This window comes from Mixophyes fleayi, chromosome 7 (genome assembly GCF_038048845.1).
Source record: "Mixophyes fleayi isolate aMixFle1 chromosome 7, aMixFle1.hap1, whole genome shotgun sequence".
NCBI lineage: Eukaryota > Metazoa > Chordata > Amphibia > Anura > Limnodynastidae > Mixophyes > Mixophyes fleayi.
This window is the reverse complement of record NC_134408.1, coordinates 113,937,035-113,963,178: the sequence shown is the minus strand read 5'-3', so window position 1 is coordinate 113,963,178 and position 26,144 is coordinate 113,937,035. Positions and strand designations below refer to the sequence as shown.

Genomic DNA, 26,144 nt, shown 5'->3' with positions numbered 1-26,144 from the left:
GTCAGCCAAGGCAGTTTGAAATGGTGACAATGGAATAGATCTAAGTGTGTACTTAGGACGTGGTACTTGGTGTAAAGGACAATAAATCTGTTGCACAAGTTGTCTTAAGCTGGGTACACACTACAGGGTTTTTGTCCAATAATCGGCTCAACCAGCCGACATACGGACGCTCGTTCGAATGTCTGATCAGTGTGTGACACGATGGTCGGAAGTCTGCCCAAATGGACGATTGTCGCCTCATTTGGGGTAGTACAGTTCAATATTTTCCGATCAATCACCTAAAGATCATGCAGTGTGTACGCACTCATGCTGACGATCTCCATAGAGTTTACAGAGTCGGGCTCTTTTCAGCCGATGCTAGCACTGAATGTCAGAGTGAGTAAATGTAGAGAGTGCTGTCGAAGGAATAATTCATTTGTTCGTTCTGAGACAGAATATTTAGTTTGAGTCACAGAAGCTAACGAAATTCCTTAGCACATGTGGATAGATATAACAAGGCGGTTTTAATCAATGTGACAGTAGTGAATGAATGAATATTGTGCTGTCATTCTCCAGATAAAGGACCAGATGACGAGCACAGATCTGAAGGTAAATAGTCAGTGTGTACGCATGAATCGCCAGACTGATCAGACCTTCAGTCGTAGGTATAATCGTTAGAGATAGCACGTCGGTCTGAAAAATTCTTCAGTGTGTACCTAGCATTAGGCTACATTGCTATTTGATATTTTATTGTATTTAGATGAAGAGTGAATATCACCTCCGCAGCTCTGCTCCTCCTCTTCACCCCCTGATAAACATTACTTACCTACTTGCTATCTTCTTCTGGTCCTCTCCTCTTTACCACAGCCTACAGGCTCGGGGCGACACCTCTTTCTTTGGGCACTGCTTAGTGTGGTCAGGTCATGTGAGATCATAGTCCCACGAGACCTCCGCACTTGGCAGCACTGCGCACCGCGCCCACACTGACAGCAGGGCAGCTAACCTGCCTGAGGACACTGGGCTGTCACCCAGAAAGCCCTTGTGTAATCCAGCCCTCCAGCCTCTAAAAGGGACACACATTACCCTTCATTTCAAAACAACTTTGACACCCTCACATCACTCATCCCACAATGCACCCATATGCCCAGCTATTCCAAAATTTCACCACATGCCACTCAGTGCTCTAAAATATCTCCATATGCCCTCAGACCCTAACTTGTCACAAAATGCCCCAAAATGCCTTCATGTACGTATTGAAACCCCCCCATGCCATTCAGACCTCCCAGAATGCACTGCTCTAACTTCTCCTCTGATTGGTTGTGCTGCGTGACCTCCATCAAGGTGCAGAGGAAGTCACATGACAAGGAAGCCAGTTGCTCCCATTCACTCTTATTCTCTGCTTGATATTGGTAGCAGCTGGCTGGGGCTGCAGATGAAGGCTCAGAGACCACCTGTTGACCACCAGTGGTTTAAAGCAATTCATCATGTTTTGTGGGCATTGGCTTTGTTTACCATTGTGCCTCTTTATGTTGCTTGGACACCACGTTGAGCACAAGGTGTATGGCATATGCATTGCATCCCAGTGCAACAGTTTTCTGTGACATCAGAAGTCCCTGGTGCAGAATCTGAGGCAATGGGAAAGAGAGCCCCACATTGCCATGGTTGAGCAACCACAACTTTTCACAGAGATGCCCATACACTGAGGTAACCCTCTTACAAAGATCCCTCATACAGACCATTGCACAAAGATCCTTGTTAATACACAAAGATCCCTCCCCGGACGTGTCCTCTGATGTCATCTCCTTGTACCCCATTTAGAGCTATGAGCGTGTCTATGATCAGATGCGCTAATGGCAGAAATGGAGGACACTGCACGACCAGGGAGATTCAAGGTAAGGTGGAGGGGCTGAGCAGTGGAGAGGTGCCGGCATCTGTTAGATGATTGAAGGTGGCTGCACATAGGATCGCAGTCTGGGTCCCCTTTCATCTGTGAATTCTGCAACCCCTGTTGCTCTGCCGCTCTAGAAACCTCACTGCATATATGCTGCTGTTCTGAAATTATACAATGGAGCTTCCAATCTATATTACCTACGCACGGACGCACATACACAAACACACACACTATGGTCAGTTACATCAGAAGTCAAGTCACCTACTGTACAGGTATGTCTTTGGAGGGTGGGAGGAGACCGGAACACTCAGAACAAACCCACACAAATACTGGGAGAACATGCAATGCTAACCATTGTGCCACGCTTAATGCACCACTAAGTTTTTAAGATGCAAGTATATTGACCTGTGTCTTTTATTGACAACTTTTGAGATATCCACATCTTGGTTTGTTATGCATGTCCGAATGTTGACCAGGCAACTGCACAGACTGCATTTTATAGTGGTCATATGGTTTTCTACTGTAAACTTGTTTACTGATTGTCAGATGTGGTGCTGTACTCTGTGCACTGGTCACCAGACGGGTCTCTGTGCGGTGTGCACTGGTCACCAGACGGGTGCTGTGCGGTGTGCACTGGTCACCAGACGGGTTCTGTGCGGTGTGCACTGGTCACCAGACGGGTCTCTGTGCGGTGTGCACTTGTCACCAGACTGGTCTCTGTGCGGTGTGCACTGGTCACCAGACTGGTCTCTGTGCGGTGTGCACTGGTCACCAGACTGGTCTCTGTGCGGTGTGCACTGGTCACCAGACTGGTCTCTGTGCGGTGTGCACTGGTCACCAGACTGGTCTCTGTGCGGTGTGCACTGGTCACCAGACTGGTCTCTGTGCGGTGTGCACTGGTCACCAGACTGGTCTCTGTGCGGTGTGCACTGGTCACCAGACTGGTCTCTGTGCGGTGTGCACTGGTCACCAGACTGGTCTCTGTGCGGTGTGCACTGGTCACCAGACTGGTCTCTGTGCGGTGTGCACTGGTCACCAGACTGGTCTCTGTGCGGTGTGCACTGGTCACCAGACTGGTCTCTGTGCAGTGTGCACTGGTCCCCAGACCGGTCTCTGTGCAGTGTGCACTGGTCCCCAGACCGGTCCCTGTGCAGTGTGCACTGGTCACCAGACTGATCTCTGTGCACTGATCTCTGTGCACTGGTCACCAGACTGGTCTCTGTGCACTGGTCACCAGACTGGTCTCTGTGCAGTGTGCACTGGTCACCAGACTGGTCCCTGTGCAGTGTGCACTGGTCTCTGTGCAGTGTGCACTGGTCACCAGACTGGTCTCTGTGCAGTGTGCACTGGTCACCAGACTGGTCTCTGTGCGGTGTGCACTGGTCACCAGACGGGTTCTGTGCGGTGTGCACTGGTCACCAGACGGGTCTCTGTGCGGTGTGCACTTGTCACCAGACTGGTCTCTGTGCGGTGTGCACTGGTCACCAGACTGGTCTCTGTGCGGTGTGCACTGGTCACCAGACTGGTCTCTGTGCGGTGTGCACTGGTCACCAGACGGGTCTCTGTGCGGTGTGCACTTGTCACCAGACTGGTCTCTGTGCGGTGTGCACTGGTCACCAGACTGGTCTCTGTGCGGTGTGCACTGGTCACCAGACTGGTCTCTGTGCGGTGTGCACTGGTCACCAGACTGGTCTCTGTGCGGTGTGCACTGGTCACCAGACTGGTCTCTGTGCGGTGTGCACTGGTCACCAGACTGGTCTCTGTGCGGTGTGCACTGGTCACCAGACTCTTCTCTGTGCAGTGTGCACTGGTCACCAGACCGGTCCCTGTGCAGTGTGCACTGGTCACCAGACTGATCTCTGTGCACTGATCTCTGTGCACTGGTCACCAGACTGGTCTCTGTGCACTGGTCACCAGACGGGTCTCTGTGCATTGGTCACCAGACTGGTCTCTGTGCGGTGTGCACTGGTCACCAGACGGGTTCTGTGCGGTGTGCACTGGTCACCAGACGGGTTCTGTGCGGTGTGCACTGGTCACCAGACTGGTCTCTGTGCGGTGTGCACTGGTCACCAGACTGGTCTCTGTGCAGTGTGCACTGGTCCCCAGACCGGTCCCTGTGCAGTGTGCACTGATCTCTGTGCACTGGTCACCAGACTGGTCTCTGTGCACTGGTCACCAGACTGGTCTCTGTGCGGTGTGCACTGGTCCCCAGACTGGTCTCTGTGCGGTGTGCACTGGTCCCCAGACTGGTCTCTGTGCGGTGTGCACTGGTCACCAGACTGGTCTCTGTGCGGTGTGCACTGGTCACCAGACTGGTCTCTGTGCGGTGTGCACTGGTCACCAGACTGGTCTCTGTGCGGTGTGCACTGGTCACCAGACTGGTCTCTGTGCAGTGTGCACTGGTCCCCAGACTGGTCTCTGTGCAGTGTGCACTGGTCACCAGACTGGTCCCTGTGCAGTGTGCACTGGTCCCCACACTGGTCTCTGTGCAGTGCGCACTGGTCTCTGTGCAGAGTGCACTGGTCACCACACTGGTCTCTGTGCAGTGCGCACTGGTCTCTGTGCAGTGTGCACTGGTCACCAGACTGGTCCCTGTGCAGTGTGCACTGGTCCCCACACTGGTCTCTGTGCAGTGCGCACTGGTCTCTGTGCAGTGTGCACTGGTCACCAGACTGGTCCCTGTGCAGTGCGCACTGGTCATATGGACTGTTTGTATTTGATTACAACTTTTCCATACATTTCGCTTGCTTTGAAACCACCCTTATATCCCCTATGTGCAGTAACATGAAACTCCTAAGTCAGCCAAGCAAGGGACGCATGTGAACCTAGGCGTTGTGTTCACAGGTAACTGAAGGCTGCTCCACAGCTAGCATTCTGAGAGATTCCAATATTAAACAGGTTCTTTTTTTTGTTTTCTGTAATACAATAAATAGCATAGTCTGAGCCAGAGGCCTCTGTATTTCTTAATTATCCAATCCAATATTGTCTTCAGCTCTCCATCACTATATTCAGGTTTATTTCTGTAGGCCATACTGCAATATGTTCCCTTGTTACATCAGTAATTAATTATGTATTCTCCCTGCTGCACTTTGGTTATTGCCATATTTCTTTATATATTCTTGGAAAGCTGGACAGAATTATGTAGGATTCTGGATCTAGTCGTACAATGTAGGAGCCAGGAAAGTGCTCTGTCCATTATGATCTGTGGAAAGTACAGCTAGAAGTCGTCTCTGGTTTCCTGGCTACAGTGGGAATTTATGAAGCCATGTGCTGGCCTTGGTGGGTGCAGTGGTAATATGATTATAAATGATTGCTGGTAAAGTGGATCTATCGCCTACACACAGGGCTGGCAACCGTGTCATGTGCTGGTCCAATGTTCAGCTTATCAATTCACTAGGAGCAGAATACCACATGTCTCAGTGATGTCACTACTGCTTAGTAAGTTAATGGCTGCCTAAACTGAGTGAAAGATCCACTCTCAAGTGATACAGGTGTCAGCTGCATTTGCCACCCAGTACCCTCCCACTCATAAACTTCTTTCCGCTCTGACCTCTTGTACGCACTCTGTTCTGCTGCTCACAGGCTTTGTATTCTGGCTGTCGGCCCCTGGTGTTGCTAAACGTACGTCAGACCTGTGCCTAGAGAGGTTTTAGAGTGATCTGAAAGTCTTTTGTTTGTTGCTGATGCACAGCACGCTTCCTAGTGACACAGCGTCACTTCTCAGGGGAGGTGCGGACCCCTAGGAATACAATATTACTGCCTCACTCCAGACGCTGCCATCAAACGTCTTGTTTTACGTGCCACGCTTTCAAGCATTTGTTAGATCCATGTAACCAAGCACACAAACCTAAATGAAAATTGATATGCAGAAGTCTACATTTTTACTGTTTTTGTTCTGGGACAGGGAAGAATGTCCCTACGTTGGGAAGCTTCAAGTTGTTCATCTCTTCCCTCTCCCCCATAACATATCATTGTATACTATGCTGTAAAACAGGTAGCTGTATTGTTAATAATGCTGCTGTTGATGAGACACTGGCTCTGTATACTGCTGCTATTGACATGATAGGGCTTTAAAGAATTATTGACAATTTCGGTGGTATTTTTGGAAAAGTTAATGTAAATTTGTGCATTCCATATAGTACAATATATAAGGAAATGTTGCTAAAAAACCCCAGAAACAACAAAAACTTATTAAGGTGTAGTATGACTCTTATGCGGTTTTATAATACATACAATATTGTTCCACATTGTTAGCTATATTTTAGTGCTTGATTAATAGAGAATGATATAAAAAAATAATTTGTGGTGAATTCTTTGCTAGGCGGAACTCTGTATACTGTGCCGCCTCGAGGCCGGCTGACCCCGCCACCCCCACATTCCTATACCCTCTAGTCACACAAAGTCCCCCTTTTCCATATACCTTGCACTATCCAGGCTTTGCACTTCTGTTCCTTTGCACAGGCTCACTATTTGTATTATGGTGTATTACCGGCATGTTGTTCTTGTGACCCTTATTGCTGTATCAAGTTGTGCTTTCTCGCAATAAAAGATGTAATACAAAGAAAAAAGTTATAGCAAAGGTTTTTTTTTTTTATAAGCAACAGAAAAGAAATAATAAGAATAAGTAAAGTCAGGCTAGCTATGTAGATGTAAATGAAGAGTGCTTTAAATTTAAAAAAAATGGATCTGAAAAGAATTTGTAATCCTTCTTCCCTTCACTTTATACTGCAGCTGTGTTAAAAAGGATGGAGGTTGTAATTACCTCTAAGCAGTGCGATCTACTTCTGTTGTATAATACTTTGCTGTATTTTCAATTATTGGTCTAATGTTTGTCCTTGTTAAACAGCAATGTGAAATGTTGAGACCTAAAGTGCAAACGACCTAGTGGCTGGATGGTGGTTACATTTAGTGTGTGTGGTCTGCAACTAAACGGGAAAAAATAAGATCGTATTTGTACTACCTGCAAGTATTGACTTTTATTCATGTTTGTATCTTGTAGGGCATTGTGGGAAATCTAGCAAGTGGGAAGTCTGCTCTGGTGCATCGGTACCTAACGGGTACTTATGTGCAGGAGGAGTCCCCAGAAGGTAAGTGGAGACCTTTCCCTCTGTCACTTTTATATGCAGTCTATGGAATAAAATAATCCTGTACAACAAAGAGCTGTACACATCCATTGTCGTCCAATTGGAAGTTAGGCCAGGATGAAGCTGGGATGCAGCAATAATGATATACACTTATTACAGTGATAACAGTATAAATAATTGGGTGCATTGACTAGGGTCTTAGCACCTATTGTTGTCATTCCTTAAAACAGAGGACTTCCAGGTGAGAAGGAGACGAAGTGGGCTGGGTACAACAGCCTGTAGACGGAGCATTGAAACGTTATTGGCAGCACAGAATATTCCAGTTTTGTGTCCATCTGTAGGCTGAGCTGTAGGTCATCATGATCATCAGTCTAAGCATTTAATAACAGCAGAGAGAGGTGATGTGAGGATGGTGTTTATCTCACTTCTATATACATGAAACGTGTTCAGAGTAGTGTGCACTCACCCTAGAATCGTGCTGCTCAGACTAATATTTAGCTCCAGTTTTGCCCTTTCTGCCTGAAATGTTCCAGAATGTATTTGGTTCCTCCTTACTATCTTGAGTTTCTCTGCTCCCCTTGTGATGTATGAGGTGTACCAGGAAGCTTCCTGCCTCTGTATCTTGTATATTATGTGCATCCTTGGCTGGTCTTTGACTGTCTAAGCTCCTTCTTTCCCTCACTGCCTGTCCCGTTGGTTCTTTGCAGATATGGATGCAGGTAAATATACAGTCACTACGGGCTGAGGAGACAGAGAGGCGGCTGAGATATCTGACGTAGAGTTGACTCCTTCTTCTGTGTTTTTTCATCTCTCTGTTTCTTTTGCATCTCCTAGTTTGGGTTACTCTCATCCCACTCCCTCTGTCTCCCCGATGTCGTTCGCTAGACTTTGTGTCATGTAGAAGCATCATTTGTCTAACGTTACAGGGTGTCCTTGGGAATTGTGTCAGACGCCCTGTCTCCTGCCTCTGCCATGGAGAGGACCTGGAGACCGGCAGTGAAAGTGTAATAAAGTAGTAACTATGTGTGTGTCTGTGTCTGTGTGTCACAGATTCACGGGACCTAGCTGGCATAACATGTCAGTTAATGTAGCTGTTAAATTGTAGCTAGATGAAATCAGTGTGTGACCAATGGGTTGTGAGCTCTTCAGATGTAATCCATATCATTTTTAACCCTTCTAGCAACGAGTTTCTTCAGTATATTACTCTCTTATCTTACAATGAAGATCATTTTCCTGGCATTTGTAATGTGTGTCACTGTAACAAAATGTATCAAAACTAAGTGGTTTTTAAGTTGTCATAATGTCCAGACCTTATCTCTGTAAAGTAACATTTTAAGAACACACTGACTCACCACTTTATATAATAGCTGGAGGCTGTAGTGCTCTGCGTCTCCATGTTAAATGCTCATTTCACACTCCTATCACACAGCTGAAATTCTTTACCTCACTCACATCTGCTGTCTCCGATTATTCACATCTGCCTGTTAGACTGATTCCTGCTGTCTCTGCCTCTTCACCACTGCCTGTCCCTAGACTGATTCCTGCTGTCTCTGCCTCTTCACCACTGCCTGTCCCTAGACTGATTCCTGCTGTCTCTGCCTCTTCACCACTGCCTGTCCCTAGACTGATTCCTGCTGTCTCTGCCTCTTCACCACTGCCTGTCCCTAGACTGATTCCTGCTGTCTCTGCCTCTTCACCACTGCCTGTCCCTAGACTGATTCCTGCTGTCTCTGCCTCTTCACCACTGCCTGTCCCTAGACTGATTCCTGCTGTCTCTGCCTCTTCACCACTGCCTGTCCCTAGACTGATTCCTGCTGTCTCTGCCTCTTCACCACTGCCTGTCCCTAGACTGATGTCTCTGCCTCTTCACCACTGCCTGTCCCTAGACCGATTCCTGCTGTCTCTGCCTCTTCTCCACTGCCTGTTCCTAGACCGATTCCTGCTGTCTCTGCCTCTTCACCACTGCCTGTCCCTAGACTGATTCCTGCTGTCTCTGCCTCTTCACCACTGCCTGTCCCTAGACTGATTCCTGCTGTCTCTGCCTCTTCACCCCACTGCCTGTCCCTAGACTGATTCCTGCTGTCTCTGCCTCTTCACCACTGCCTGTCCCTAGACTGATTCCTGCTGTCTCTGCCTCTTCTCCACTGCCTGTTCCTAGACCGATTCCTGCTGTCTCTGCCTCTTCACCACTGCCTGTCCCTAAACCGATTCCTGCTGTCTCTGCCTCTTCTCCACTGCCTGTTCCTAGACCGATTCCTGCTGTCTCTGCCTCTTCACCACTGCCTGTCCCTAGACTGATTCCTGCTGTCTCTGCCTCTTCACCACTGCCTGTCCCTAGACTGATTCCTGCTGTCTCTGCCTCTTCACCACTGGCTGTCCCTAGACTGATTCCTGCTGTCTCTGCCTCTTCACCACTGCCTGTCCCTAGACTGATTCCTGCTGTCTCTGCCTCTTCACCACTGCCTGTCCCTAGACTGATTCCTGCTGTCTCTGCCTCTTCACCACTGCCTGTCCCTAGACTGATTCCTGCTGCCTCTTCACCACTGCCTGTCCCTAGACTGATTCCTGCTGTCTCTGCCTCTGCACCACTGCCTGTCCCTAGACTGACTCCTGCTGTCTCTGTCTCTTCACTACTGCCTGTTCCCAGACTGATTCCTGCTGCCTCTGCCTCTTCACCACTGCCTGTTCCCAGACTGCTGCCTCATCACCACTGCCTGTTCCTAGACTGATTCCTGCTGTCTCTGCCTCTTCACCACTGCCTGTTCCCAGACTGATTCCTGCTGTCTCTGCCTCTTCACCACTGGCTGTTCCCAGACTGATTCCTGCTGTCCCTGCCTCTTCACCACTGCCTGTCCATATACTGATTCCTGCTGTCTCTGCCTCTTCACCACTGCCTGTTCCCAGACTGATTCCTGCTGTCTCTGCCTCTTCACCACTGCCTGTTCCTAGACTGATTCCTGCTGTCTCTGCCTCTTCACCACTGCCTGTTCCCAGACTGATTCCTGCTGTCTCTGCCTCTTCACCACTGCCTGTTCCTAGACTGATTCCTGCTGTCTCTGCCTCTTCACCACTGCCTGTTCCCAGACTGATTCCTGCTGTCTCTGCCTCTTCACCACTGGCTGTTACCAGACTGATTCCTGCTGTCTCTGCCTCTTCACCACTGCCTGTTCCCAGACTGATTCCTGCTGTCTCTGCCTCTTCACCACTGCCTGTTCCCAGACTGCTGCCTCTGCCTCTTCACCACTGCCTGTCCATATACTGATTCCTGCTGTCCCTGCCTCTTCACCACTGCCTGTCCATATACTGATTCCTGCTGTCTGTCTCTTCACCACATTCCCAATATATTTTTTATGCCGCCACTTCTACATTTCCACCTCAACCGCTGTATATACAGATAGACAGAGATATCTTTATTTTTTTAAAGGAAAGGAACATGTTGTCAAGTATTAATACAGAATGTTCACATGACAGTATTTCAAAAAGGTTTCAAAAAGTAATTGCTAAGAATTAACTCCTAAACCTTAGAGTAAGCCAGAATGTTAATAAGAGCAAAGTAAAACACAGCAGAACCTTCTGCAGACTCCACCTAGAATGGTGTTGTGTTTTTCTTATGTATATCTGCAGGGTCTAATATTCTCAAGCCTGCTTTTATAATAATTGGTCATTTGTCCATGGCTTGTGACTCTAGGGAACTTATAATAGATATAGTCACTGATTGCTACATTAATTAAAAGTTCTCCAAGATTTCAATTCCTGGAAAACAGACCATTACTGACAGACACAAGGGTGTGAACATTTAGACCTGTAGAAGGATCTGTGCATTTATATTTGTTTAGGGGCGAGGCAGTATCTTTTTTTGTTTTAAACTAAAAATATTAAATGTGGAGTTTGTTTTGTTTTTTTGTTTTTAGATTTTTATATTTACTCTTTTACATTTTCTAAATACAGAGAAATGTCCTGTAGCTTGAAATAAAATGTCATGTGTTTTAAAATAGCTGTGTGGTGTGCATTCATTCAGGTGCAGTTTCATTAAGAGAGGCGATTCCTTCCACTGTGAGAGTACATATTACATCACTTCATCTAGAGTCTATTAATAGATAACACGGTTCCATCACTTTTAGTATATGTACAGTCTAGATCAGTGATGGGCAAACTACGGCCCGCGGGCCAGATCCGGCCCACTTAGAGGTTCTATCCGGCCTGCCAATATTTAAAAAAATTACATTAAAATATGCATAAAATTATTAGGGCCGACCCTGTGTGTCAGAACCATCATTTTTATTCCTTCCCAGCTATGTCCTCCATTACACTTCATCCTCCTTCCTAAAAGGACTCTTCGTATGTCAATCACTCAAACACCTGCCCGCCCCCTAATGGCTGAAAGTCATGTGAGATGGGCTGGACTGGGCCATATACTAAGGCGGATTTTGATTGGCTGCTGTGTTGTCAGTTAGTGGCTCACCAGAAAGACGGATCTGCAACAATCTGCTGAAATAAGTGCTGTGTCTGTACGATCGCTGCACTTATAGAGGTAACACTGCTATATAACACCCTCCCGTCCCATTCAAAACATTTGTATTATATATTTTGATATTTGAGTCTTTTAATAAATTATATTGGCCGCCTAAAGTTTTTCTTTTTTATTTGGCCCGCTCCTGAAAAAGTTTGCCCATCACTGGTCTAGATCAATGGTAAAGTCTGTATCTAATATATGGTACACATCTGTACTTGAGGAATTGAACCTATGTATCGGGTATAGACTTTACCATCTAGACTGTGCATGTACCCTTGGAACCTTGATATCTATTAATAGATAGTAGAAATAAGCGAAACATGGAACTAAACAATTTAATTTGTATAAATTTATACTAATGCAAATAGAGAACACCACATACAGGGATAACTACCGCAAATAGGGACAGTTTATTGCTGTATGCTTGATAATTATCTGTATTATTTGAAATTGGACATCTCAACATAATAGCTTCTCCCGACCTCAGACTCTGATAACGCAGGGCGCAAGTATTTTGATACATACTGTCTGTCACTTCATCTAGGCCTATGCTTATGTGGAATTATAGGACTATTGTAAAGGGAGACATAAGAGATGTTTGATCTAGCTAGAGCCATCGGAAAAAGAACAAGCAAGTTTACTAGTGTTCCTGGAAGATACGTGGCTCAGGAGTTACTGAGAAAGTCACCAGTAGTATTTTGCAATGTGCAGATTGAATGGTAGGTCTATGGAAGAAGTGGTTTGACGTCATGAGAAGTACAGCTTCAACAATAGATGGCCAATAGATATGATTGCACACGTTTCTTTTTATCATTGTTGCTGACAACATTATCATAGCTGTGATCATAACACTGACCTCATGACCATAGTGATGGGGTTGGTTTTACAGGTGTAGAAATGTTTATTTTTGTTTTTTTTAATTGAACTATTTTAGCCTACTGGGTCATCACCTTGTAGATACAATTCTTACTGGTGTGATCACCTTTTCTATACATCTCCCAATAAGCTATTGGGACTGACTGCAAATTGTAACAGCTCCACTCCTATACAAGTAAGCTCTCCTGATAGATTACAGAAGACACAACACACTAATAGCTTGCTGGGGCTTGGATAGATTTGTGTGACATTGATAGTGCTGTTCTTGGCTAACTGCGCCCCCTCTAATATGACCCTTTCCACCTGGTACAATATGCTCTGCTCCCAAGTTTTTTCACTTGATTTACTATTGCATATCTGTGCTGAATTAAATAAATGGTGCTTAATATCACTGCTCTCCTAAATGAATTCACCCACGGCAACTGGGAAATATGTTGGATGGTCCGGGACTAAGCATGGCCACCATAGAGCAATCATTTTACACAGCATTTTCCTTTGTGAAGCTTTCCTATTGTACCTCTACATCAGGAATCTATCACTGTAATACAGGCAGCTGTCTCCTAATATCACCTTGGTTTTTCCTACATTTTCTTTCTTTTAAATGTAACTATTATGTGTTCTATTGCTCTTATCTGCAGTGAGCACCAAGGAGAAGAAAACACTTTTTTTTTTAATGACAAATTGTGCTGATGTTAATTCTAGTAAAAGCATATACACAGATATGAATATGTGAGATGTTTGTTCCAATACCCCGCACCTCCTTGTACTTACACTGAGGTTGGTAGTGGCAGCGTATGTTCTATGCATCCTCTGTAGAGCCCCCCCAATCTCCGTGCTGCGGACTGCTGCCGTGTTGGACATGCTTTGTCACTTACATGTTCTCTATCCCAGTGGGTAACGAGCCTAAACATGTGGAACCTGCAGGAGTTTATTTTGTCTGCCATTTTGCAGATTACGCACTTAGGTTGTATAGGCCTTTGTTACACCCTTTTTAAGCACACAATCACATAGTAATTATATTTCTGCTTCCTATCCAGGCTCTGTCCTGAACTTGAAACGTGTTTTGTTGTTAATGCTGCTTAATAAAAACCTAATTTTAGGGAAGGCAATGTTGGGTAGATACAGAAGGCGGCTATCCACGTGGATCTAGTATTTCTGCCTTATAGTGGGGATAAGCGGCTGATACAGAGGGCAGCTTTGTGTCCTGGGTTTCTTAGTGCTCTGTCTAGTCCTCTTATGTCCTTTAGCACATGTAGCTGAGCGTCAGCAGGGCCTCTCTGTAGGTGGCTGCTGGGGCGGTCTCTGATAGGGTCCATGATAGAGAGATGTCACTGGATAATAGACAAATTTTTGGGTGTGGTGTAGTGTACTCTCAGGAACGTTACGCAGCTTAGAGGATCCTGGTTCTTTTCAGGGTGTTTTTCTAGAGCTCATGAGAATCGCATGGTTATATATCCCACAAAGCCAATGAGAGCCTGTATGGTGCCCGGACTTTTACCCCCAGGAATGGTCTGTGTGTGGACCATGTATATTTCCATGCTCTTTGTAGCCATTGCAGCACCTCTATTAGGAGACTGATGATTAGGTAAAACTTTGTGGAATTCTGATATTGAAATATTGATCCTGAAATATTTGTTAGGTGGCTGTGTAAAAGAGTCCTGTAATCTCGTCATATATTTTAATAGGACTCTTTAATAAAGATTAAGTAAAACCATGCTGGTACTTTTAGTTCCACAACAACAACAACACAGGTTAGCTCATCCTGGACATCTGTTTTTCATTAACGGGGGTCTAATCCCAGGGCATTTGTTTGTGAAGCTGCAGAGTGGTTGCAGCAAGTCACCCTAACCTTGGGGTCATTTATAGATGGGGATGTGAAATGATAGTATTAGACACTTGGCACCCTGCTTCCTCTACATATATCATGACTCAGACTCTACATGTGACACACACAGCGTTATATTATTATTATTATTATTATTAATTTTTATTTATAAGGCGCCACTAGGTATCCGTAGCGCCGTACAGGGACAGACAGAAACACGATACAGGGAGAGACAGCACGGAACAGTTAACAAAAAGCACAGTAACTCGGAAGCTCAATGTACAGCTAGATGAGAGGTGAGAGCCCCCAGCGGTGTAGCTAGAGGGGCAGAAGGGCAGGAGGACCTCACGGAGGAGACAAGGAGCTGGAGAGCAGAGTTAAGGTGGTGGAGAACAGGAGGAGAGGAGGCCCTGCTCGAAGGAGCGTACAATCTAAGGGGAGGGTAGGACGGACAGAGACACAAGGGTAGGAGGAGGAAAGATGGAGAACGCAGAGAGGGAGAGGAGAATGACGAGGAGGAGGGCAGGATAGGGAGGGCGGTAGGTGGGAGGTTGGAAGGAGGTCGGTTAGGTGGGGGAATGGAAGGCTTTGAATTGTACACTATACACTTGTACAATTGTACACTATAATAACTAGTGATCTCAACATAAAAGTGTTCTCTCATTCATTTTATATGTAACGATCGGAGATCTGGGTTCTTCAGTAAATAAGGCACAGCATTCTCCATGCAGTATATCTAGGTCAGGTTGATAGTTTGGAGGGGGGTTCTTGTACCTCTGTGTATCATCTTCCTGTACATCAATCTTTGCGTTGTCCTGTGATGACCTCTTCCATCTTGTGATGTACCATGTGTTGTGTGAGCCACCTGACAGGGCAGGGCTGCAGGTAATACAGAATATATAAGTACACAACTGTCAGTGTACACAATGCTATTGTTAAATGCAGCTCTGCCCTTCTTGTTGGTCTTTAGCGCAGTGTATTCACCACTACCATTGCATACTAACACCAGGACATTGCTTGTAGAACAATATGTGATTGGGTACAGAAGTGTCAGTCTAGTCCGCTACTGTAGTTTTCCTTTGTCTGCAGAACAGTCACAGCCAAGAGGTTATATGGATTGACCTCCGAGCAAGCAAGGCTATTTTCCTGCTCATTTAATCCTAGCTTGAATCCTATTTACTTCTCACCCTATGCTCTGTGTGTGACTGGCTCCTGTACCTGCACTTTTCTTACAAGCAAAGTCTCCCCTTTCCCTAATGTTCCTCCCCTCATCCATGTCCCCTGTCCTCTTAGCTCCACTGTCTCTGATTCTGGTTAACACTCTCACCTCTGTGGCAGGGGGAAGGTTCAAGAAGGAGATAGTGGTTGATGGACAGAGCTACCTCCTCCTGATCCGGGATGAGGGAGGACCCCCAGAAGCACAAGTAAGATGTCTGTTGCTGCACTTGTAATGTGTAATCTCTTCTTATACTCATTTACACCATTGTACTAGTGTACGCACCCCTCTCTATTGTCTTCTCACTACCCTTTCTATTATCTCGTTTCATCAATATTGGTTACAATTCTTTTTCCTCTTCCTCTTGATCCCCTTCCCCCCTCATTAATTCACTTGTATTCTTTTTTTACTTGTCTCTCACCCTTGTTTAGTTTGCTATGTGGGTGGATGCTGTAATCTTTGTCTTCAGCCTGGAGGATGAGATCAGTTTCCAGACAGTCTATCACTATTACAGCCGCCTAGCCAACTACCGCAATACCAACGAGATTCCTATGGTGCTGGTGGGCACTCAGGGTGAGTCAAGTTCCTACTACAACCTGCGCCTACTGAGATTGCCTTTCTACTGATATTAAAAAGGGTTTAATGCCTGGGAGCACAGCACCATCTTGTGGCAAAGTAGGTAACTGCAACAGACACTCGACAAATAAGAAGCTTAAGAAATGTAATGGGTATATGTGTCAGTACCGTGCTACACTTGGCATACAGTCCTGTGAAAAAGAAAGTACACCCTCTTTCAAATCTATGTTTTTACATACCACAACATCATTAGTCATCATCTAGTCCTCACAAAGTCCTAAAGTCTTAAATCTAATCTCATGTAACAAATAATCCATGCAGATTTTGCACCTAGGAAAAAAGTTAAAAAGTACAATAATACATAGTCCTCTTTAAGAGCAATAACTTGTATATAATTGTTTCTCTATCAGTCTTTGAATGTTGGCCCACTCCTCTTTACAACACTGAAATAATGAAACATAAAATTTGATGGCCGATAACCATGTGGCTCATCTAGTCTGCCCACTTTTAGTCCTAAAAACCTTAGACCCTATATAATTCTTATCTTCTGATTTAGGATAGCCTTATACCTATCCCAATCATGTTTAAATTCCCCTACTGTATTAGCTTAAACATCCTCTGCTGGAAGGCTATTCCACTTATCAACTACCCTGTCAGTGAAGTCATTCTTTCTCAGATTGCCCCTAAACCGGCCACCCTCCTGCACGGTCCTTTCTAATACTTCCCTTTCCCTGTAGAATAGTCTTTCCCTGTACGTTGTTAAGACCACTGATATATATGAAAGCTCCTATCAGATCGCCCTCTCATTTCTCTGTTCCAAGCTATACATATTGAGGTCCTTCTGTGATGTAGACCATGCACCATTTAAGTAGCTCTTTTTTGCACGGTCTGTAATTTATTTGTGCTCTTCTGGAGATATGGCCTCTAGAACTGAACGCATGTATGTGTGTTCTCACCCAAGGCATCAACCCCTCTCTTTCTACTACTAGTTCTTCTTCCTATGCAACCTGGTTTCTGATTAGCCTCCCCCATTGTGTTACTACATCGTCTACCTGTTAGTCATCTGAAATGGTGCCTCCTGGATCTCCTAAGTAGTCACCATTTTTGTGCCTTAGTACTGTTTTCGGCCTTAGGGTTCTTGAGACCTAAGTGCATGATTTTTACAGTTTTGGCATTGAACAGTTGTTGCCACACTCTTGACCATTTTTCTAAACTACCTTGATTGTTATTTTTCTTAATGTGTACCCTTTAGAGTGTTCTCCTGGCTACTATGAAAGCCATTCTTGTTCAGTCTTTTTGTGATAGTAGAATTATGGACTTTTGCAGTGTTGACAGAGGCCTGTAGATCCCTGGATGTAACGTTCAGGTTCTTGCAATTTCTCAGAGCCCTCTCAAGATTGGAACCCTTTTCAGTGTTCTCCATTTGTAAATAATCTTTTCCACTGTAGGTTGATCAATTTGTTTGGCAATGGCCTAATTGCCCCTTTCCTGACTGATCAGCAACAATTGCTCCTCTGAGTTGATTGCAGATGTCTCTTCTCTTTGCTTGGTGTTACCGCAATCCTGCCTGCACCAAACTGAGCTGCCGGTAGTTCTGCTTTCCTGTATAGGTGGTAGCACTTCCTGATGGTCATATAATGATGGCATATGGCTCACGTTACCTTCTTTATTGATGATGGAGCCATGAAATTGTACTTACTTTTTCACACATGGCTCCTTCATGTCGCCGTATTGTTGTTGAATAGATAATGATAACGATAACATAACATCTGTTATGGGCTATTTATCTCACAAGGTGAAATGTAGGACATGGTGGACACTAGATTATTGTTAATCATGTAAAAACACAGATATGAAAGAGGATGCACTTTATTCACATGAATATATGCAAAATAATTTTACGTTTGTTAGAAAACTGCCCAAAAAAAATAGAACTCATCTTTTCACCAAGTGCATATATATATCAATATAAAGTGCACAAGGTAGTCAGTCTATACATTTAAAAAGAGTAATCTTTAGAAACCAAAGGGTACACATATTTAGCAAAAATAAACACCAAATAAACATTTTAAATGTGCATTTCAAAGGTAGGGTTCCAATGTCTGTTCTAGTAAGGTGTAGACAGTACACTATACACAGTGGGCCTGAGTCATTAAGTAGAGCAAAGCATAAAAAAGGAGTAACATTTGCACCTGGGCAAAACCATGTTGCATTGGAGGGGAGGTAAATTTAAAATGTGGGGACACATTTATAGTTGGGGTAGGGCATGTCCTAGATCAACTTTAAATTTCAGTGTAGTAATAAAGCTATTAAGTATTTGTGTGCTAGATGAAAAAACAGCCAGTATTTAACTTATGTGCAAAATAATAAACTAACTTGCACCCCTTGCATTGTAACATGGTTTGTCCCAGAGAACATTTACTCCTTTTTTGCCTTAATGACTCAGGCCCAGTATGTCGGATGGTGCTGGGGCACAGGATAGAAAGATAAGCAAATGGATGTGTGCATTAAAGGGTCCAACCTCTGACATTGTAATGGAGATGATCACAGAACACAACTGTTCAGTGGCGGATCCAGGGGGAAAGGGGGCGATCGGGGCAATCGCCCCCCCTAGCAGGGGCTTGTTGCTTGCCGCTGCACACTATGTGCAGGTCCGCTCGGCAGTGACAATGTGCTGCCCGGCTGCTCTGATTGTGTTTTAAACACAATCAGAGCAGCCAGACAGCACATTGTCACTGCCAAACGGACCTGCCGGCAGCCTTAGAAGTCACAGGGGGCGGGGCCTAAATGCTTCCCCCCCCTAAATTGCCCAGGGTAGAAATTTTTTCTAGATCCGCCCCTGCAACTGCTTCACTTACTGGACTACTGGAAGAGTAGATACCTGGATATAGGCGGAATCGGAGTGTAACCATGCAATCTGCATAATCAGGCCCCGCCCCCGATGCTATGAATGTTTGCATTCCATTGCAGGGAGCAGGGCCACAGTCACCACGCCCCCTCCTGCACCCACCATCTGACCTCCTGGCACGTTATACAAGTTGACAAGTATTTGGTTATATCAATGATGCAACTCCTGTGTTCTGCATCTGTTTCAAAGGGGATGTTACTCGCCACATTGTGTAATTTTTATAAACTATTCACAATTAAATCTGACATGAAATCAGGGTGTAGTAGCAATAGGGGATGTGCAGCTGCTGTGGTGCCCAACATTGCCCCAGAGGCCCCCGCTCAGCCCTCAAAGGACCTCTTCTGAGTGACACATGCGCTCAGATTGTGCATGCTCAGGATAGGCCCCCTGCTCGGTTCTATTGTGGGGGGATGGAAGCTTATGTTTACACTGTGTCATGACACCAATAGGCTTCCCCCAAGAGCTTATAAAATAATATTATCTCTCTGTTCATACAGATGCCATCAGTTGCAGCAACCCCCGTGTAATAGACGATGCCCGAGCGCGAAAACTATCCAACGACCTCAAGCGATGCACTTACTATGAAACCTGCGCCACCTATGGACTTAATGTGGAACGTGTCTTCCAGGATGGTGAGTTACAGCCACATATCTGATATAGCAAATAGAGCAATCCAAGCAGATGGAGGGGAGAGGGATAACTGTCACATACTTGCTGCTGATCCGTTAAACATACTCTTTTGGCTCTACTGCATCCATTTCTTGAGATTTGCTGTAAACATGACATGTTCCTAGCTATTTATTCTCTTCATGGTTGTTCTGGCAGCCAGCAGCTCTCAGTTGTTGGTCCAGCTCGCAGCTTGCTGCGACGGATGCCGTCTGGGAGTACTAGTTTAGCAATTGGTGCAAGCCAGCTACAGAATCGTGGTAAATTTATTTGCGAATGTACAGATGAGAATGATTTAAATTCTTACACAACTGCCTCTGAAGCGGTCACATCCTCTGATGTCACAGATGAAAAACATGACAAATATACTGTAGATATACATATTGAAGTCCATTTACAGTTTCACAGACGTCAATTTTCTGCGATACTTATCTCTGCACTGTGCATGCACACTAAACATGCGTACGTCTATGTCTATGTAGAGATGTTTACCTATTGTTTATTTGCATGGTCTTACTCCTGGAGAGGTGAGGCAAGCATAGGCCGAGTGCAGTAAGGGCATATTTATGTAAATGCAGCACAGTTAGAGGTGGACATCCACAGATATGTATGTTAGGTGGTGGGTGTGGGTGCTGGAGGGCTAGCGATACACAGTGACGATAATGACCATCAGTAACACTATCTAGCCTCTCCAGCTGATGGTACTTAAGTCGTTATTGTAGCGGCTAGTGGGGAGTACACCTGGCGTAAATGCTACTGTTTTAGAGCTGGACGGAACTTGAGTTGCATCGAACTGGACATATAGATATGTAAATATGCTTCTTTTTTTTTACGTTCGTCTTTTTCTATGTACATTCTGAGCGCAAATGGGCTGCCCTAGGGGTCATTGACCATTAACCAGATTACCCAGCGTTCATCTACCTGTTCATTCCACCACTGCACTGCCCACCCTGTCATAATGGTAATATGATGAGGAGTAGAGAGGAGGATAACAGTGGGAAACAGGTTTGGCCGAAAACTTACCTTGATCAGTTCCTAACCTGGCCTATGATATGTGTAATGAAGATGAAACACTTTATTAGTAATCCAACAGTTCCCTCTAGTGGCAGTACCAAAAATTGCATCTATTTTAGGAACACACTTCAGTTTTCAAGTAAAGCTGCTACTATACTACTACATTCTGATAATGTTATATGTTTTTACATGTATGGTGGTTTCACACAACTTCAATGTGGTAAAAGGTAACCTATGGTGTAAAACCAAAACAAAGGACTGTAATACACAACACTGCAATTACTGTATGTTACATGGAAATTGTTTTGGCTACCACACAATAAGAAAGCAAACTACAATATCCCCACATTCATTAGGATAGAGCTGGCACACCCATAACCACCTTAATGCCCAGGCATTAAACCGTTTAGATTGGAGTATAAATTAAGCAGTCCTCAATCCCTTACAAGGAGGTGGTTCTAGAAAGGACATTGCCCATATACCTAAAAAAAAAATAAAGAAAGTGTAAGAGGTACTAAAAAAAAAAAAATAACAAAAAAAAAAATGTATTCCCAGCAATAGAAAATACATTGCATAACATGTTTCATGCAGTCTATTGCGTTTTCTTAGAGCGCGTTTTCAAATGACCCTATGAAAAGCATGAGACGGTGGGAAATATTCCATTGTAACATAATCTTATATACTTGCATTATATTCCTTTTCCCCTCACTTGTCTGGAGCGCTATTCATCTATTTAGCACTACATACATCCTTGCCTTCATACAATGTGTTTTCTATGGCTAAGGATAAAAAAAAAATTTGGCTTTTTAACTTGCGCTTAGTGTGTATACAGTGCTTTGCTTTCCGTTCCTTGAGGGGTTTTATGTGCTGTGTAATATAGAGCATATTACTCCGTATAAGTCAGGTGTATTTTTACCTGACATTATCTCGCCTGTCTCAGACATGTTCCCAGCCCTGAAATATAATCCAAGCCCCTCACATGATGAAATACCTGCTGTTCCTAACTAATGTACTCATTTCCCAGCAGGGCCAGTGATGCACCACGGTGTGGGCCAGTGTTGCGCAATGTGGGGCCTGCATGTTACAGCCAGCCAGCTAGTCTAGGCCAATCTTAATAGATCACACACTCAAGTGTTGGGGTGAATGTTCTGTATAATGAACAAAAGTAGATCAAAATAGTTTCACTTCCATGTCACATCAGAAGTCTCTTTCTGTGAAATGTAAAAGCAGTCTGCTAATACCACTCGCACAGTCTACAGGCCGCGTCTGCGGTGTTGATCCAAGGTGCACTAATACACTTGTGTAACCAGACCAGAGATCGTTGATGGCCATGTGTACAGAGCACACTTTCACCAAACATTGGTGGCCTCATATAGTGAGGAGCTTTATAGAGACAGGGTGCAAAGGTGAAGAAAGAGTGACAACATAAGGTTGTATCTGGTGCCTCTGTTAAATGGCCTAATGTGCCTCGAAATTAGAATTGTACAAACTTTTTCCAAAAATCTTAGCTCATCTCCAGTTTAAAGGAAATGATGGCTGCAGCAATGTTTCTGGTGTGTCCCACTCCCATTATAATCCCCTGTATATATGGAGGCCACATTTACTAATGGGATTGATGATGCCAAATCTTTTGTGCATTCACATAAGTGTTGGAACACAGCTCAGTGAGATACACTGTAGCTGCTTCAAAACACCCATTTGTACACTGCTTAATACGATCAGCAGCTTATCGGGATGGGAGGTAATAAAAAATTATGATTGTGTGTAAAAGTTTTTTAATGCACTTTCAGATTTTCAGTCTGTGCATCTATTGTAGTCAAACTCCTATGAAGTAGCTAATAACCGAGCTAAGATACAGTTGGTTAACTAACATAAAGCCTCTTCAGTCAGGCTTTCATTATAAACACTCCACAGAGACTGTGTTGACCAAGGTTGTTAATGATTTGATCACAGCTAAAACTAAAGGCCATTACTCTGCTAATTCTCCTGGATCTCTGCTGCATTCAGCACTGTAGACCACTCTCCTCATACAAACGCTGCAATCCTTAGGTCTTTAGGAAAGACACTGTCCTATCCTGGTTCTCATTCTACCTATGTAATCGCTCTTTCCGTGTTAATTTCTCTTGATCTACCTCTGCTCCGCTTCCTTTATCAGTTGGAGTACCACAAGGCTCAGTCCTAGGTCCTCTGCTGTTCTCTATCTACACCACTTCTCTTGGAAAACTAAAATCTGGAGATGGGGATGATACCCACATTTATCTGTCCTCTCCTGATCTCTTGCCATCATTGTTGTCTCGTGTTACTGACTGTCTTTCTGACATTTCATCCTGCATGTCCTCTTACCACCTCAAATTCAGTCTTTTACAAACAGTTAATAATACTCCCACCCACCAACAGAAGTTACCTACCTGACATTTCTATTTCTGTTGATAACATGACCATAAATCCCACCCCACAAGCTTGCTGCCTAGGTGTGATCTTTGACTCATAACTATTCTTTGTTCCCCACATCGACTTTATATTTAAATCTTGTTCCATCCATCTAAAAAGCATTTCCAGAATACACACATATCTCACACAAGACACTGCAAAAACTTTAATTCATGCACTTATCATCTCCCATATTGACTATTGCAATTCTCTCCTTATTGGTCTTCCCTAAATCAAACTCACCCCTACAATCTATTTTGCACGCAGCGACTAGATTGATTTTCCTTGCAAATCGTTCTTCCTCTGATCCACTCTGTCAGTCTCTACATTGGTTGTCTGCTTTTTTACTGAATCCAATATAAAATACTTCTAACATACAGGGCCATCAACAAATCTGCACCAACATCCATCTCCTCACTTGTCTCAAAATATCTCCCAACTCGACACCTCCGTTCTGCACAAGGTCTGAGTCTCTCATACACACTCATTACATGCTCCGGTTCCCAGTTACAGGACTTTTTTCAAGCTGCACCCACTATGTGGAATTCCCTCCTTCGCACAATAAGACTTTCCTCTGGTCTACAAGCTTTTAAGCGTTCTCTGCCAACCCACCTCTTCATGCAAGCTTATAATATTCCTCAACCATCATCTTAATATCTCCAGTTTAACTTATTACCACCCTTTACACAATTCACAAAAAAACAACCCTCTGACCCCCTGACCAACATTGCTGTGTGACTGATCATATAGCATGCTAAGCACCTTTTACCGCTGCACTCTGGCTGGATATGCAATATATAGCACTTAACCTCATGTATCAGACTCCCATTGTTCCATAGATTGTAAGCTTGCGGGCAGGGCCTTCTTACCTCTTTGTTTGTTTTACAGAGTATTGTTTGTTGCTGTGTTTGTTCCCAATTGTAAAGCACTATGGAATTTGCTGGACCTATATATAATGCGTCACCATCATCTTTTGATGATGATGATGACGCATCTTATTAGTACTCCCTCCTCGAACCCCCATACCCAACTCCTTTATTGTTATATTTAGCAGGTGCTGGTAGAGAATGAGTAGGCCGTACGTGAGCATCGCTGCACCATACCTGATGTCAGGGAATCCCCACAGTCAGCCTCCAGCTTAGTTTGTACTGGTAGTCTGTCAGGGAGGTAGTGCTTCTTCCTATACATGGAGCTGAATATTCAGCCTCCCAGCCAGGTGCTATTGTTGTAGCTGCAGGACCTTCAATAACTATTGTTCTTCTCTACCTTCAATCTGTTTATGGTGCTGGAACAACCATAACAGAGATGCAAATAGCTTTTGCTTGTACAAACAGTTTAAACTGACTGTGAATTAGAGACCAGTGTAATTAAAGTACAAGATGAAGCAATAGGAGCACACTATGTGATGGTCACAGATTTCTTAAAGAAACTCTTGTAGAAAAAAGTTGGTTTGTATCGTATTTTTAGATTTAGGGTAGTGCCCTGTAACCATTAACACACAAATATTTTGTAAAGTTGATTTCCTTCCCTCCCCCGATTTTAATTGATTTGGCTGTAGAGGGCAGGTCCACTGTGTCTCCAAGGCCAGTAATGTATGTGTGGATTGTGCACACAGTCACTGTGTATACTGTGGGCTATGTTCATGGAGCTCACTGACACTGAGATGACGATGGCAGTGTTCACTAGCTATGTGCAGGATAATAGTGTGTCAGCATACAGATGAGCTGTGTGTCACCAGCCTAAATAGGACTGCTAGAGCTTGTTGCAGGTTGTGTGACCTCATAGATGGACACCTCTGTCTACTAATAACACAGTATTGCCTTACAGCACAGTGATGTACAGTACATTAAGATTGACAACACGGCTGTTTGGCCCAATAGCTGAATGACGGCTTCTTTCCAGCTTGTCCACCCCTGTCTGCCAAGTGACTGCTCACGTGGAGCGCAGTTAGTAGTGATGACCTCACCCACATGTAGATCATAGATATCCGCATCATTTATTCCAGCAAGAGCTTTATAAAGTCAAATGTTCTCACTCTCTGTGTACGGCCAGTAAAACCCAACAGCGATTTGGGGGCAGTTTGATTACATTCTGCCATTTGGGGAACGAAAATGCTACGCGCAGAGCAAGCTTTAGACCGCGTGAGATCGCAAATACAGATCCGTAATATAGGGAAATTCCAATAGAGGAGGCTAGATTTTATGCATACTATAGAAAATAAACAACTATAGGGGAGATTCAGTTAGCAGTGAGGCTGACCTCGCGGCTACTACCGCCAATTACAGTAATGGAAACTTTGCACTTTTTCTGCGTACGCCTACAACATTGTGCGGTAATATAGCTATGCGGTTACTATGGGACCTCATTGCTAATTGAATCTCTGACCTATATCTTCATTCAATCCCAAACTTGCCACTTAACTTACTATTAAATTTACATGTGCTGATTTATTTTAAGCAATTGATTCCATCAATGGAAAGGGATCATGTTGAAAGTCTACATTTAGGGGGAAATTCAATTAGCTGGGAGGTTCCATAGGAACCTCGCATAATGGGGGAGATTCTATTAGCTGGGAGGTTCCGTAGGAACCTCGCGTAATGGGGGAAATTCTATTAGCTGGGAGGTTCCATAGGAACCTCGCATAATGGGGGAGATTCTATTAGCTGGGAGGTTCCATAGGAACCTCGCGTAATGGGGGAGATTCTATTAGCTGGGAGGTTCCATAGGAACCTCGCGTAATGGGGGAGATTCTATTAGCTGGGAGGTTCCATAGGAACCTCGCGTAATGGGGGAGATTCTATTAGCTGGGAGGTTCCATAGGAACCTCGCGTAATGGGGGAGATTCTATTAGCTGGGAGGTTCCATAGGAACCTCGCGTAATGGGGGAGATTTTATTAGCTGGGAGGTTCCATGCATATTTACCACAATTATGGTGCAGAAAATGCAGCTCATTTTTGCTCACCTCAATGAGCAAAAATGAATGACTTTTATTACCTAAAACATCTCATGGAGACACATAATGCCGGAACCTCTTAGCTAATTGATACTCCCCATAGTGTCTCTGCGGGATGTCTCCGGTAATATACTCATAGAGGTGCGAGCGAAGATCAGCAATGTTTTTGTGCCATAATTGCATTAAATGTGCGCAGAATCAAGAAACTTTGGG

At 44.5% G+C, this 26,144-nt stretch overlaps 1 protein-coding gene across 5 annotated transcripts in view; it reads left to right on the top strand.

The window, feature by feature from the left end:
- Positions 1 to 26,144, top strand: part of AGAP1 (ArfGAP with GTPase domain, ankyrin repeat and PH domain 1) — a 280,099-nt gene that overhangs the window by 148,753 nt on the left and 105,202 nt on the right. For all 5 annotated transcript variants that reach the window (XM_075180403.1, XM_075180402.1, XM_075180404.1 and 2 more), the window contains 4 exons: positions 6,870 to 6,957; positions 15,507 to 15,592; positions 15,816 to 15,957; positions 19,366 to 19,500. In XM_075180403.1, coding sequence (XP_075036504.1) covers positions 6,870 to 6,957; positions 15,507 to 15,592; positions 15,816 to 15,957; positions 19,366 to 19,500 — 451 coding nt within the window. The remainder of the gene's footprint in view (positions 1 to 6,869; positions 6,958 to 15,506; positions 15,593 to 15,815; positions 15,958 to 19,365; positions 19,501 to 26,144) is intronic.